Source organism: Cyprinus carpio, chromosome A5 (genome assembly GCF_018340385.1).
Source record: "Cyprinus carpio isolate SPL01 chromosome A5, ASM1834038v1, whole genome shotgun sequence".
Taxonomy (NCBI): domain Eukaryota; kingdom Metazoa; phylum Chordata; class Actinopteri; order Cypriniformes; family Cyprinidae; genus Cyprinus; species Cyprinus carpio.
The window spans coordinates 10,394,330-10,409,882 of record NC_056576.1 but is presented as its reverse complement, the minus strand read 5'-3'; the positions used below and the strand labels follow the sequence as shown (position 1 = coordinate 10,409,882).

At 38.9% G+C, this 15,553-nt stretch overlaps 1 protein-coding gene across 1 annotated transcript in view; it reads right to left on the bottom strand.

Moving 5' to 3' along the window:
• znrf3 (zinc and ring finger 3) overlaps window positions 1–15,553 on the bottom strand; it is a 71,685-nt gene that overhangs the window by 22,708 nt on the left and 33,424 nt on the right. Inside the window, exon 2 of the mRNA XM_042753515.1 lies at window positions 8,053–8,175. Coding sequence (XP_042609449.1) covers window positions 8,053–8,175 — 123 coding nt within the window. The remainder of the gene's footprint in view (window positions 1–8,052; window positions 8,176–15,553) is intronic.

Genomic DNA, 15,553 nt, shown 5'->3' with positions numbered 1-15,553 from the left:
CTCTCTCAGGACTGTTTCTACTCTCTCCCTCCCCTTTTCTCCCAATCCTTCGTTTTCCCACACCCCCCTCCGTCAAGTCCTCAACTTCCTCTCAATTAGCAGGTGTGCTAACTCTTTCTTCTCCATTCTCTTTTTCTGTAGCCCTCCAAGTCACTCACAGCTGACCCCCTTACACAAGCCCTCCTCACATGCACGTATGCACACATGCACACGCGCGCACACACACACACACACACACAGATACCACCCCCCTCCGGAGTATAAAAGAGTCCTAAAACTCCAGGATAGAACTTAATCCATGAAAGGAAAAGTGGAAAAAAGAAAGCCCGCCAAGTGGCTCAGCACATTCTCCCAGCATGGCACAGCGTTCAAAGAGAAACACACACATACTATTACCACATCTCGCAGACACAACATTACATGCTCTGTTCGCTGCACCACCCTAAAGTGACACGCTATGCGTATTCTGCTCAATTCATTTTGGAAGGGCAGCCTGGAAAAATCCACAGGTGATTTGCGGAGTCTTTGATTTTCGTTCTCTTGTAAACACTAAAACAAAATACTTCCTGGGGGAGCTCTTTGAACTGAGATACCGCCATGACATTTTCCCTGGCGGCTTATCCGTCTCCCTCTCTTGCACCCTCTCGTCCCCCTCTGCTCACTTTCCTCGAGCCCTTGTCTTAAGCTCCCTGGGTTTCTTTTCTTCTCTTTTTAAATAGATGGCCAGGACTGTGAAGTCTAATAATGGTCATTTTGCCTCCCATTGAAGGCTGGGTAATTCTGCCAGGCCTCGGTTCACTTTGAAACACATGACACAGGGAGCTTCCCAGTGGCCATGGCAACTCACTCAGTGGGTTCCAAAGCCATGATTTCATACTTGCGGAGGGACAGAAACCTGCCGGCCAATTGGAAGAAGCTCCGCCCATTGGGAGAGAACCTTTGACACCAAGCAAAGGAAAACCCAGTGAGCTAATATCAGCAAGTTGAGGCATACACAAACATAAAAGAGGAACCCCAGAGCTAGGGCCCCATCGGCGCTCCCCCCTCACCCCACCCATTCCTGCTACTTATGGATGGTATGCGTGTCAAAAAATGTCATTCAAACCCAATATGTCATGATCAAAAGATCTTTAGATCTGATATTTCTACCAGTGTTGTTATTGTTAACTAAAAATAATTTTCATGTATTCAACTTAAACTGAACTTGAACTAAAATAAACCACATGCTAAATATTTGATGGAAAAACAAACAGAAATAAAAAAAACACTAATAGTACTAAAAGTTATCAGAAACGTTATATTAAAAGAAAGTTTAAAAAGTACTAAATACATTTTCATTGCAAAAAAATACTTTTACACTGTTACCTTTTGACACAAAAATTTAAATAAAAAAAATAATAATTAAATTCTAAACCCAAACTTTTGAACAGTAGTGTTTAAATAGGTATCATTCACTATTTCTCAAGTCCTCTAAAGTCATATGATAGTGTGGATAGTGTATGGTAGTGACTTGGAAAATCTTGTCTGACAGCACCCCCCCCCCCCAAAAAAAAAAAAAAGTTTAAAAAAATGATAATAAAAGTGACAAAAGTACATAAAATTACTATAACTGAAATTAAAATAATAAAAAAATTCAAAATATGAATAAATACTATAGTAATAATATATAAACATTACTAAAATAACACTTATTTTGAAATCCTAAGAAACAAAATAGACCAAAAGTTTGAGCTTCAAAATCAAAACATTCTGCATCAAAATCTTCATCTCTTTCTAGTTTTTAATCAAGGTGACTCAAGTGCTGTGCAGTCAAGAAGCAGGTGGGTGGAGGTGCTTCAAGCTGCCTCCGGCCTGCATTAGGATTTAGCGTCGTTATGTTCCAGCTCATCAAAGAGGAGCTCATCAAACAGTGATGTATGAGGAAAACGCATATACTGTGCGTGTGGACACCTAGAAGCCTTTAAACACTTTCTCTTAGATCCTTTCACACATTTCTTAAGGGAATTAAAGGCAAAGGTGCAACAAATACTGCAACTGTTATAAAGATAAACATTTAAAGGAGTAGTTCTCATAAATGAAAAATCCTGTCATCATTTACTCACCCTCTTGTCTTTCAAAAACCCATCTGACTTTCTCGCTTCAGTGGAACACAAAAGGAGCTGTTTATAGCAAAATGGTGACTACGGCTGTCAGACAAGATCTTCAAGGCCATATGACTTAAATTTCAGTTTCAGTTTTTCCACACGGTATAAAGTAATAAATACTTTTAGTTGGCAAGGATGCATTAAATTGTCCAAAAGTTCCCACTGTTTCCACAAAAATATTAAGCAGCACAACCATTTTCAATAGGTTTTTGTGCACCAAAAAAAAAAAAAAAAAAAAAAAAAATTATATATATGGAACACAAACACACACACACACCGGCCACTTTATTAGGTACACCTGTTCAATTGCTTGGTAACACAAATTGCTAATCAGCCAATCACATGGCAGCAACTCAATGCATTTAGGCATCTAGATGTGGTGAAGATGACTTGCTGAAGTTCAAACCAAGCATCAGAATGGGGAAGAAAGGGGATTTAAGTGACTTTGGACGAAAATGCCTTGTTGATGTCAGAGGTCAAAGGAGAATGGGCAGAAAGGCAACAGTAACTCAAATAACCACTCATTACAACCAAGGTATGCAGAATAACATCTCTGAATGCACAACACGTCGAACCCTGAAGCAGATGGGCTACAGCAGCAGAAGACCACACCGGGTGCCGCTCCTGTCAGCTAAGAACAGGAAACGGAGGCTACAATTCACACGGGTTCAACAAAATTGGACAATTGAAGATTGGAAAAACATTGTCTGGTCTGTTGAGTCTTGATTTCTGCTGCGACATTCAGATGGTAGGGTCAGAATTTGTCATAAAGAACATGAAAGCATGGATCCATCCTGCCTTGTCTCAACGGTTCAGGCTGGTGGTGGTGGTGTAATGGTGTGGGGGATATTTTCTTGGCACACTTTGGGCCCCTTAGTACCAATTGAGCATCATTTAAACAACACAGCTTACCTGAGTATTGTTGCTGACCATGTCCATCCCTTAAATGACTACAGTGTACCCATCTTCTGATGGCTACATCCAGCAGGATAATGCACCATGTCACAAAGCTCAAATCATCTCAGAACATGACAATGAGTTCACTTTACTCAAATGGCCTCCACAGTCACCAGATCTCAATCCAATAGAGCAGTTTTTTATGTGGTAGAATGGGAGATTCGCATCATGGATGTGCAGCCAACAAATCTGCAGCAGCTGTGTGATGCTATCATGTCAATATGGACCATAATCTCTGAGGAATGTTTACAACACCTTGTTGAATCTATGCCACGAAGAATTAAGGCAGTTCTGAAGGCAAAAGTGGGTCCAACCCGGTACTAGGAAGGTGTACCTAATAAAGTGGCCAGTGTGTGTGTGTGTGTGTGTGTGTGTGTGTGTGTATATATATATATATATATATATATATATATATATTAGGGATGTCACGATATACCGGTATTGATGATAACCGTGATATTCAAAGCAACAATTATATTGTGATATTGTGTTAATTTAGTGTGTGACGATATACCGCAATATTTAAAATGAACAGTTCTCTTATGATAACACCACATGTAAATACTCCAGCACCAGTACCTGGCTGAGCTCCCAGGTGGCAGTACTGTGCCTTAACGCTGACACCTGTCACACAAGACGACGATGCAGCGCTCACAGTTACTCCGAGGAGAGCCGTGTTCGTCAGCGTAATGTGACATTATTTTACTAGTCATAGAATGGGAAACGTTATATTAACCTGTTAACAGCGGTTCTCTGTGTTCATATATTTAAGTAAAGGGTGATTATTTTAATAAGTATTGCATTTTCTTTACTCGTCTTATTTTTGTATCTGCAATCAATACGGCTTGTGCGTAGTAACACTTTATTTCTTTGTTCAAATCTATTAACAGTTACACGATTAAAACTGATCTTGAAAAACTAAGCGACCACATTGCTACATTAAACTCTGTAAAATGTTAAGTTGGTCGCAGTGCCATGCATCTGCGGTCATTCTTCAGTAAGGTTCATTAGTTAACATTAGTTAACATATATAAATAACATAATAATGAACAATATTTCCACAGCATTTATTAATCTTAGTTCATGCATTATTAAAATCACTAGTTGTGTTTGTAAACATTAATGCACTGTGAACTAACATGAACAATGAACGACTATTTTTATTAACATTAACAAAGATTAATAAATTGTGTAATAAATGTATTGTTCATTCATGTTAGTTAATACATTAATGTTAACAAATGACATCTTATTGTAAAGTGTTATACTCTGTTGTAACTGTTGAACTTGACAGTATTTTCTCTCTTGGTATTTCATAGGACTACCACCCAATGTAAGGTTTGGGTGATTACCAAAATCTTTTTATATGTTTCTGTAATGGTTGATCCACCAGTATTTGTAAACTCTTTAGTCACAGTTGTTACCCATGAATTTTCTAATTTACTGTTTTACAAGAAAGGCAGAAAAAAAAGTAAAGCACTTTATTATTTTTTATTCATATGCCAAATTACAGTCAATAAATACAGGTATAATACATTTGTAAAGCACTGTATGTTTATTAGACCACCTGTCATCACAAATATTTTAGGAATCTGTCAAAAACTTGTTTAAAACTAAACTTTTTTGACATTTATTAGGCAAATAACACTAAAACAACTAAATAGTCTTAATCCACACATAATAAACAAACAAACAAAACATACAAAAAGCTTACATTCTTGCTAGCATTGTTTTTATGTACTTTTCCAGTCTCTGTTGTTATTGACTGTAATTGGGCATCTGAATAAAAAAACAAAACAAAAAAATTTCTTGTAAAACAGCAAATTCATGGATAACAACAATTATATTTTAGCATTAAAAACACTATACTGGCAGATTAACTATTACAGAAACAAACTATTTTGGTAATCACCAATACTGTTAGTTTAGGGCAGCTGAGGCACAAACCTTACACTGGGTGGTGGTGGTCTAATAAATTTGTTAAGCACTGCATATGTATGTGTGTTTTATAAAAATACCCAAGATACATTTCCTCTTCCACTTGTATATAACTAAGTGAAAGAACCTGGACGGGAAAATCAGATAATATTTGGACTTGTTGTTTCTCTCTCACACACACACACACACACACACACACATGCGGACTGATGCAATGGGAACGGGAAGACTCGGAATGTGGTTGGGAGATGAAAGGACAGAACCCCTCAGCCGGTTTTGCATGTGTCAGAGCACAGCACTGTTTGGAAAAAAGGATATCATGCTGGCAAAGAGACAAAGAGAGAGAGAGCGAGAGAGAGAGAGAGAGAGAGAGAGAGAGAGAGAAAAAAGAGAGAGACCAACAAACAGATCAAGACGGCCTTTGAAAGAGGAGGGACCTGCTGGGAATTAATGAAGTACATTCAACACAGGAGAAACAACAAAATCTGTGTACGATACACAAGAGACAGGTTTCTCTGCACTTAGTCATCTAAAGATCAAAAGTTTTATAACAACTTTTAAAAAAAAATTACACCATTAAACATTTGTAAGAATGTTATTAATTTTTCTAATGTAAAAAAAAGTGGGGAAAAAATTACTTTGTGTAATGCAATCAAAAACAAGCAAAACCAGAGCTCACTTAAGGGATAATGGTTCCTTCATGACACCACATCTCTGCAATTCAAAACAGGCTTCTTATTGGCTCCTGAGGAAATCAGCGCACAAGGCATTAGATTTCAGGTCAGGCAGATACCTGAATGATCCATAAACACTTTAAACTAGTTTCCTGAGGATACCCAATAAGAAGATCCACAGTTTGATGAGACTAGTCTAGATGAGAAAGAATGGTGCAACAGAACAAAAGAATGAGCAGGAATGAGAGAGGAAGCAGGAGAGGTGGGAGGTGAACAGAGCGATGGCTCTCTGCGGACAGAGACAGGAAACAGAGGAAGAAACTGTGTACATATACATGTCAGCGGGGCAGCTCCGTCAAGACCTTACACAAATCGGAGAAGCCTACCTGACCTTTTCTCAAATATACACACAGGGCAGCATGTGACGAACCGGAGACACTCATATCTTTAAAGCCAAGACAAACCATTCACGCGACTCACTGCACGTTGCACATCATTGCAGGTAAGGAGTTCTATTTTGCATCAAATTGTCACACTGTATTGTTGATCAGAACAGATTTTTGTAGATTTTCAGTTTAAAGAACAATCATTGATAAGAAATGACTGTTATCATTGAGGGTTTCAAACCAGCACACACATACTTAAAGGGAAAGTCCACCAAAACAAATTAGGGTGAGTAATGACAGAATTTCCCATCCCCATGAAAATGTGTATTTACACAGATTGGGAATCAAGAAAAGTCTGGGACAGAACCTGTTCAGTCCATATAAAAATAAATACTCAAACCAAATGAAATGCTCTGTTAAAAGTTCAGGAGCATCTGCATCACATACTCTACTGTGGCAAGAAACCACATACTTTGCAGTTCATGTGAATAGCTGACAGAGGCATACTGACTGTCATATCAACAGCTCTGACACTTCTGTTACATATATTTTTAAATCAGTGTTAAGTATATTTCAGTGGAAGAATACAGATGTTACAAAACCATTGACAGAAGTGAACATCATGAGATCACTCATTTCAACCAAAGACTAATTTGGTTACTAGAGGGAGACAGAATCATCTAAAAAGAACGCTTTTTCCATGTTTTTCTTATTATTAATGTTGAAAACAATTGTGCTGCATACTTTGTTCTTTTATGAACAAAGTATGATATAGAAAGATAAAAGAGACAGTGAAAGGAAAAGAAAAACAAAACTAAGGGCAGGGGTGGCACAGCAGGGACAGGCTGGCACAAGCGGGTCAAAGGGATACTGGTGAGACCGGACAGACACTGATGCTAGAAAGAGAACCCCAGCTGAGCGCGGGCCTATATTAGAGGCCCGATTATGACAGTCAACTCTCTAATTATAGCACTGGCACAAAAGAAGGGGAGGATGTTTTTCTATCCCATTATTATGAAAGTAAAAGAGATGGAATGTGTTTACCCCCGTTCACCTAATGTGAACTTTCCGGAAATCATACAAGTTCATATTCAGAATTATTTTTTATTTTTATTTTGGTTTTATGCTAACCTGAAACCTTAACTGATGCAGTTTTGTGTCACTGATAAAAAACTGTTCACACACTCCATTTATGTTCCTTGTCAAATGTTGTCTAATAAAAGCACCAAGAAAATTAGTATACTGACATAAACTTGAAGAACTAAATCCCTTATAACAGCAAAATCTTTGCATAGCGCCAATATTGAATATTATTTAAGAACATATGAATGAATATCCAAAAGGGAGAGCATGTTATGTGTAACGTTAAGACCATTCCAGCATTAGACATGGGAAAATATTTCGCTGTTTTAGAGCAAGAGCATCCTGCTGAGTATAAATGTGTGGAAATCTTCAGATTTCCCCATAAAAAGATCAAACATGCAAACAGATACTGGTGTCTTGAGACTGCAGAAAGCTCAGCCAATTAGGAAACGCTTCATCTGCGTCTGGATTTGTCTGAAAAGCACACATGGTAGCCAACACCACACTGAAAGTATTTTACCATGTGACATTCACAGCAGTTCCACAAATCAGGTGACACTATTTGGATAGTACTGTATGACAATCTTGAACAACAAAACCATTCAGCAGTTCTTGCAAAACTGTATGAATCAAAGTGGAACTATTGCTGTCTGGTTCTGCCAAAACTGCCTTTGACCAGCAGGCAAGAAAACATGAAATAATCTGCACAAATAATGATACAAAGACACTATTTGCAGCATATATACCAAAATGTCACTCAAAATACACTGTTTTTTAATACAATAGTTTGTGCCTGGAAGTCATTGACATTTATGAACAGAACTTTGAACTAATATACTACAGTAAGTAAACACTGAGCGGCATCCTTACCTTGCCCAGTACTGTAAGACAGCTGGGGTCCAACTCGGGCTGCTCCAGTTTGACAACTCCAACCCAGCCGTATTCGTACAAGTCCTCTTCATCATTATTGTTACACAGGCCCAAAGGGTGCATCTGCAAGATGAAGAAAATCTACTTTAATGTCTCATTCCAAATTCAATCCAAAAAAACATCCCCAAAGAGACAGATTGGAAATTGTTACAAAAGACTGAATGCAAGACAAAGAGAGTTTTAGGACAGATTAAGTGAAATGCATTGGTTTTGTTTTTTTAAAGAGTTTCATATTGCGATATGCCTTGCAGAGGTGCCCTTTAAATGATAAGCATTAACCTGACCTCATGTTATTGCACCATTACTCTACTTTCTTTATAAACTGCCCTACACTGATGTCCCAAACCACACCCACAAAACAGCAAAGGTGTGGAAACTCTAAAAGGTCTGAGCGGCGCAGACACGATAATTACCATCATTAGGTGTGCACCAAACCATCAGAATATCAGACAGATTCTCTCCTCTTGGCTGAAATCCCATCTTTTAGTTGTTCTAAGTGTGAAATCTAGTACTTTTGATGTGTTGACAACACAGACATTTATCAATGAAAAATTTCCAGGAGATAAAACCCTCCTAAAAAAAAAAAAAAACTAGGTTAAAGATAATTTGGGAATTACATAACTGCAAAATGAGGTCATGAATTGTTTAAGGATGGCGGTTTATTACTTTATTAGTGCTATTACCTTCAGTAGACAATCATTTCATGGACATGTTGCTAGGCTTTATGTTAAATGAATAATAGCTTAAGCACTGCTGGCCTTTTGGAGAATTTCGAACATTAGATATCAGTCTGAAAAAATAAATATAGATTTAATAACCTCCTTAATGAGATAATATTGGTGCATATATCTTGCAAAGTATTGTGTCTTGAGGCATGCATTCATGAAACCAACAGTAAATCTGATTAAAATACCATGACAACTGGCTAAACCTTAGCGACCTGTTCCCTACCCATAGCTGAGAGCTTCTGGGCAAAAAAATGTTAAGAAGTGCTGCTCCAAATGAACAAATTGGATTAACACTCTGAAAAAGCTGATTATCATCTTAACTCAGGGATCAAATGCCACATCAGCTCCCAAGAGGCCTTGGATTCCACATTTGCCTAAAAGTTAGCTGATGTTCTGGTATTTTCTCTCATTACACTGACAACATATTAAAGTGACCATTGATAACCTAGTTCCTCATGCAAAAATGTAAGATTACGTTTAGATACTTTGGATGGTGCCTTTTCTAATCAGTGCCCATCTACAATGCATTCATTGGGAGCGTTGCACTTCAATGATTATTGTTCATTGGATTTAACTGTGCAAAAGTGGCCTGTCAGGAGAAGTCAAAGATGGAAAACAAATGTGGCACATGACTGCTGGACATGGCTTGCACTCTGCAAACACATTTACTGACATCTCCCCTAATTTCCCCAAGTAGTTTAGCCTACTTTTTCATTCGCTTCCCAACTTATGCTTTTTTATCTAATGTTGATAAGGTAGGCTTATTTCCAATAGTTAAAAAATATCATGAAAGAAAATTTTAAAAGGAACACCATATAATGGAGAATTCAGCTACACCTTTAACCATTTGCACTCCGTACTTAAAACACACACACCAACAATCATGTTTCCCGCAGGTCGCCCCAACAAATTTCCCCAGTAGGCCCCCACGACTGGCTGAAAGCCCAGTTGCACACTTTTCTCCAGCCCTGGGTCCCCAGTCTCCCCCTCTTCTTTTTCTGTCCATCATTCTGCGCTGTGCCCAGCCATCTCTTCTTTAACCACCAAAACAGGTGTCTCTTGTTTAGCTCCGCCACCCTCAGCGCCTCTCATCTATACCCTTCTCTTGTACAGTCATTCACATGTGTATTTCCTTTCACGAGCAATACTCTCAATGAAATCACAGGGGCAATCAATATGACGACAGTTGGTCAAACTCTTCATACCCGGTTCCACCTTAAGAATCAGCAGAATAAAAAAAAGGTCAGACTGGTGCGGTACATAAAGTGCTGCAATGCTGTAAGTGATTCACAATGGAGCTAGCCATGCAAGTTATCTCTATACATGGAATATGGACAGCTGCCAATGCCATGCTTTTCACCCCCTTTATTTGTTTGTTTGTCTTTCATTGCACTAAGTGATGATAATTATAAAATTATGACATAAGCGAAGAAAAGCAGGTCCTTCTTAATAACGGTAACACTAACCCTTTGAAATATTTCTCAGAAGATTGTTTGAAAAATAGCAAAAAGGACAGATGGACAAACACAAATTGTTTGTTTGTCCTTCATGCCTCTGAGTGAGGGTTGACCTGATTTGGAGTTGGTCAGAAGAGGACGGCCAGTGGAGGCCTTTCCCATCTCAAAAAACATCAAAATGCCACTCACGCCACATGCAAACTTTGTCAGACACTCTGCTCACTGATGCTTTGATCAAGTATTTCAGCCTCCTCAAAAGAATCAGTCCAGGTAGCAGAGTTTCTCTTGCACCTAAAGTTTTAGAGTTTTCTTTTTTCTGATGGGTTGACTGTGTTTGATAAAACTTGTTGAGGGTTCAAAGAGTCCTACAATTCAAAGAAAGCAGTATGTGTTTGCGCATCTGCCCGGGGCCGAATCATAACAGTAAACATTAAATCAAAAACACATAAAAATATTTTGGCCAGGCTTGGTTTCTTTCATTGCACCAAATAGTAGGACTGGGTAAAATCAATTTTTCATTTAATCTCGATCTTCATTTGTACTGACAGCCCAAGATCAATCTGTTACTCTAGATACAGTGTTTTTTTTTTTTTTTTATTTAAATAATATTATAATATTCACTAATATTTAAAAAAAGTGCTTTAGTCATTTCCATTAGTTTTAGAGTTTTTTTTTTTTTTTATTTATATATATATATATATATATATATATATATATATATATATATATATATATATATATATATACACACACACATATATACATATATATATACACACCTTTATTTTATTTCAGTTTAGTTTTAGTAATTTAGTTTAGTAATTAAAGTTTTTTTGCATTTAATATTTATATTTTGCATTTTATTTGAGCCTTCTTTCATTAATTTGTAATAGTTTTAGTTAATAAAAACAACACTGGAACACTAAGCAGAGGACACTAAACAGAGCTGGTCTAAAAATCGAAACAGCAGATAGTAGTCTAAATGTTTTAAAAACACAGACCTCTTATCGTCAAAGCTGACCTAAACACGTGGGTGCACACAGAGCAACCGTTCACGGATTGTGGCTGTGGTCCAGTAGTAGAGAACATAGAACAGATGAGTCGCAGCCACAGGCATGGCATTTAGGTCAAGGCTGGTATCAATTTCACCCACAACAATCAAAAAGCCCAACTAGCCCGAGGGTACACTCTGCTATCAAACTCCACTCCATAACCCACACTACAACCACTTTCACTGGCTTCAACCCCATGTAACCCGATACCAAGATTTTTCATAGCTAATTTATGTCCTCTGATTAGGGAGTATAAAACTAACAAACCTACTTAACCGCAACTATAATCTGACATGGGACACATATCATTCATGGCAACATGGCGACAAGTCCATCGACTTTAAGCTGAGCGGATTTTGTGGAAAAAAACCTCTTTCCTTCTGCAAGGGACAATTTCTCTCCTTCCTCATGCCGCTGGTCTCACCAGCCTCCTCCCTTTCTCAGTTCTGACCCTGTGCCCGTCACCCAGCCCCCACCCCCTGCCGCGGGAGTGCGGAATAGTTCCTGGAATAACAGACCATCCTGCCAGGAGAGGTGGGGGAATATTTGATCAAAGCCACAAGCGGGCTTCACAAACCCCCCCCTCCCTGGGCCCGCAGCCACTTAGAGAAACTCTGTCCTCGGCCGCGGCTCTCAGGGCAGCTTTTCAAACAAGGCCAAGAGCCTTTCAAACAAGCAAGAGTGCTGGGAGTTCTCAGTGCCGAGTGAACGCCATGTGCATGCTGGCTTCCCTCTTGGTTTGTATTTTGGTGGCTGACAGAGAAAGAGTGGGATACTTCTGAGGTACAGAGTTTAGAAGAGGCACTAAAAAGATATAGTGATCAAGATAGAGACTAGTATATCCAAATTCACAGTATTCATAACAGTAGGAGAAAATAACCAAGGATAACCTACTACTTCTGATGAGATTTACACTTTATTATCCCATGTGGCTACTGGAAAAGATTTGTGGATAGCAGTGAAGAAATGCTACCGATATCGGTAGGTCACATGGCAAATGAAGTATGTCCGTATGAAATTCATACTATATGCATTTCAGCCAATATAAAGAAAGGAAAGGAAAAGGAAAGGACGTGACGTGTCGCCAAGTATGGTCCCATACTTGGAATATGTGCTCTGCATTTAACCCCTGTGAGTGAGTAGTGAACAAACACGCACACAAACACCATGAACAAACACCCGGAGCAGTGGGCAGCCATGTGCTGCAGCGGCCGGGGAGCAGTTGGGGGTTCGGTGCCTTGCTCAAGGGTCATGGTATTGAAGTTGGAGAGAGTCCAGGACATTCACTCCCCCCCACCTACAATCTCTGATGGACCTGAGACTCTAACCTGCGACCTTCGGGTTACAAGTCCAACTCTCTATCCATTAGGCCACGGTTGCCCCATAGTATGTCTAAATACTAGTGGTCGACCGATATATCGCCAAGGCCGATATATCGCCCAACATTTGGCATTTTTCCAATATCGGCATCAGCCGATAAGTTTTTCTGTTTGGCTGATGCATTCGTGTCAGGACTTTTATTTTGACGGCGTTGAGAACGCAGCACCTGAACACACAGTGCTCACATTTTCCCTCTTGTTCGCTGTCCTTGTTAACAGTTCTGTCTAATACGGATAGATGTCTGTCTAATAATTAGATAGAACTGTTCAACAAAGAAATTAAAATGTATACAAAAAAGTATTATAATGATTGCCTTTTTATATTGTTAGTAATAGAAAGGCAAACATTATAATACTTTCTCGTTTGTCGTCAGCATTCAGCAAATATGCTTTTACATCATTTAAACAAATCTTTGAATGACTAATGAACATCTAATTTCAAAGACCTTGCAAACTTAGTTGAATCCAGCTGTGAGATCTTATGAACTGTGGGTGTGTCCTGCACGATCGCGTGTTTTCTGTGTGACGGTCGGTCTGTGTGACTTGAATGCTGACAGGAGGAGAGTTCAGCTTCACTTTGACATGCGTGATTGACAAACTTTAAACTTGTGATTTCAAATTATGCTGCGCTTCATGCTTTTGACCAATGTCATATTCATGTCATTTTCAGCATGCTGTATGTAAAATGAGTGTTAAGGCCTGTTCACACCGGGACGAATTTCGCGCGCGATATTCGCCGACGTTTAACGCCTCGTGACTAAACAAAGGGCGCCAATGTCAGTGTGCACCGACGCGAAAAACGCCACGCGTAAAAGCGTCATTTTTTAAAAAACACCTCGGGTTCGTTTTTTTTGGTTTGACGCACCGCGTCAAAAACTATACGACCAATGAGAATCGTGCTTTTGCACACGTGTCTGGAGCTTCTGAAGTTACAGTAAAACACAACTTGGGGGCGCTCAAACACAAAACTGTCTTGCTGAGCACACATACGTAACGGCGAAGAAGATATACACCAAGTAGCGTCTACTTGGAAATAAGAAATAAGACGAAGAAGATGCAAGGCAAGATGAATGTAGAGTTGCTGGTCTCGTTGGTGTCGGAACACAAAGAACTATATGACAAACTCACTGACGGACATTCTAAAATATCCCCGAAAATGCTCATGATACATTTTCAGCTCTTGTACCAGTCGATAAAACTCCCCATGTTCTTCTCTTCTCGTAACTATGGGATGTACCCAAAATCGGCGTCTTTTCCGGCGTCTTTCCTCATTGAACAGAACAATAATTTCTTCATCGCTGGAACTGGAGCTGGAGCTACTGGTGCTTGAAATATTCATGTTTTCTTTGTATGATTTTGACAAGCGCGTAAATATTGCTCTCTTCTTCTGAGTGAAAAGCGAGTTTAAGAAGCGTAAAGTTGCGCAGCGCCACCTTGTGTACAGGGGTATTTCTGTTTTACATTAAGCGCCATCTAATGTCAGGGAATTAATTTGCATGTTCACTCGGCTCATCGTCAGCGAAAATCGCTTGGGTGTGAACACAAAAAACGCGTTGAAAAACGCTGGCGAATAACGCGCGCCGATATTCGTCCCGGTGTGTACGGCCCTTTACCTTGGCTTTATTTGAAAAAAATGTGATTCCCAATACACACAAACTTACCAGAATACTGAGTGCCCTGTTGGTTACAGTGTTTACTTCCTTTTTATTTATATTTTTATTAAATATTTGTTTATTTGTGAAAAATACTTTGCCACTTAAAGTTAAACAGATACACACAGGAGTGTATGGAAGCCCCGTCCATCAGATCCGTCTATGAGTAGATATGTTAGGGATCTGTTGATCGACGCGGCTTTCAAACGCTTACACCACATATACACAACATTAATGTGTATCCGCTGCTAGTAAGAATGTGTTAATAGAAAACAGTCTTTCCATTACACACTACAACAATAATTGAATAATTGAATAATATTTTAATTTAATATTTTTTATATAAATTATTTCTTATTAAATAGTAATATAAATGTGTAATATAAATAACATACATTAATTTTAGATGATTTACATTGGTAGATAAATAATAAAATGGTATTTTTTATTTAATTTTTCACATTCTTCACTAAAATGAATGAATGACATTAAAAAATATTAACTAAAATGGTCACTAAAGCACAACATAAATAAAAAAGAAAAGTACATAAATCATATTGTACTCTGTTTGCAAGCCAAGCAAGTTTATCCACACAGGACTCGTTTTTGCACTACGAGAGAAAGGGGATGGAAAGTATTTCACGCCAGCAACCAAAGCTTAACGCCCGTGCAAAGCCATGCCCTCTGGCGCAGGCCAGGAGGTCATTTTCTCTTGAACCCTACGTGAATCCCTGCCGTAGCCGTCGGTCCATCTCAGCTGTTACATATCTCTAACATTTCCTCATCTACAAAACTGGAAGGCCGTCTTGTAATCAAATGCCCACACATAGCAGGAAGAGCTTTGCATTGGGTACACAAGGCAACCCGGACAGTTTCCTTTTGGCGCTGGTCATCTGAACTCCCACCTACTATCCAAACAGAGGATGTACTCACAGACTCCAACACTATTCTGGTTTGTCTATCGGAAGAGTGTGAAATACTGGAATGGGACAGATGCCTACGGCTTCTCCTCTACTTGCCCTGGACTATTTATCTTTCTCCTCCCTCTTTGCTTTCATCCTGCAGCCATAAAGCTGTCTGACATTAACAATCTCACACTCCAATTGCAACGTGTTTCTGATCTGCAAAAGAAGCAATAATCAAAACAAACATTTTAAAAAGGAAAGAAACTCA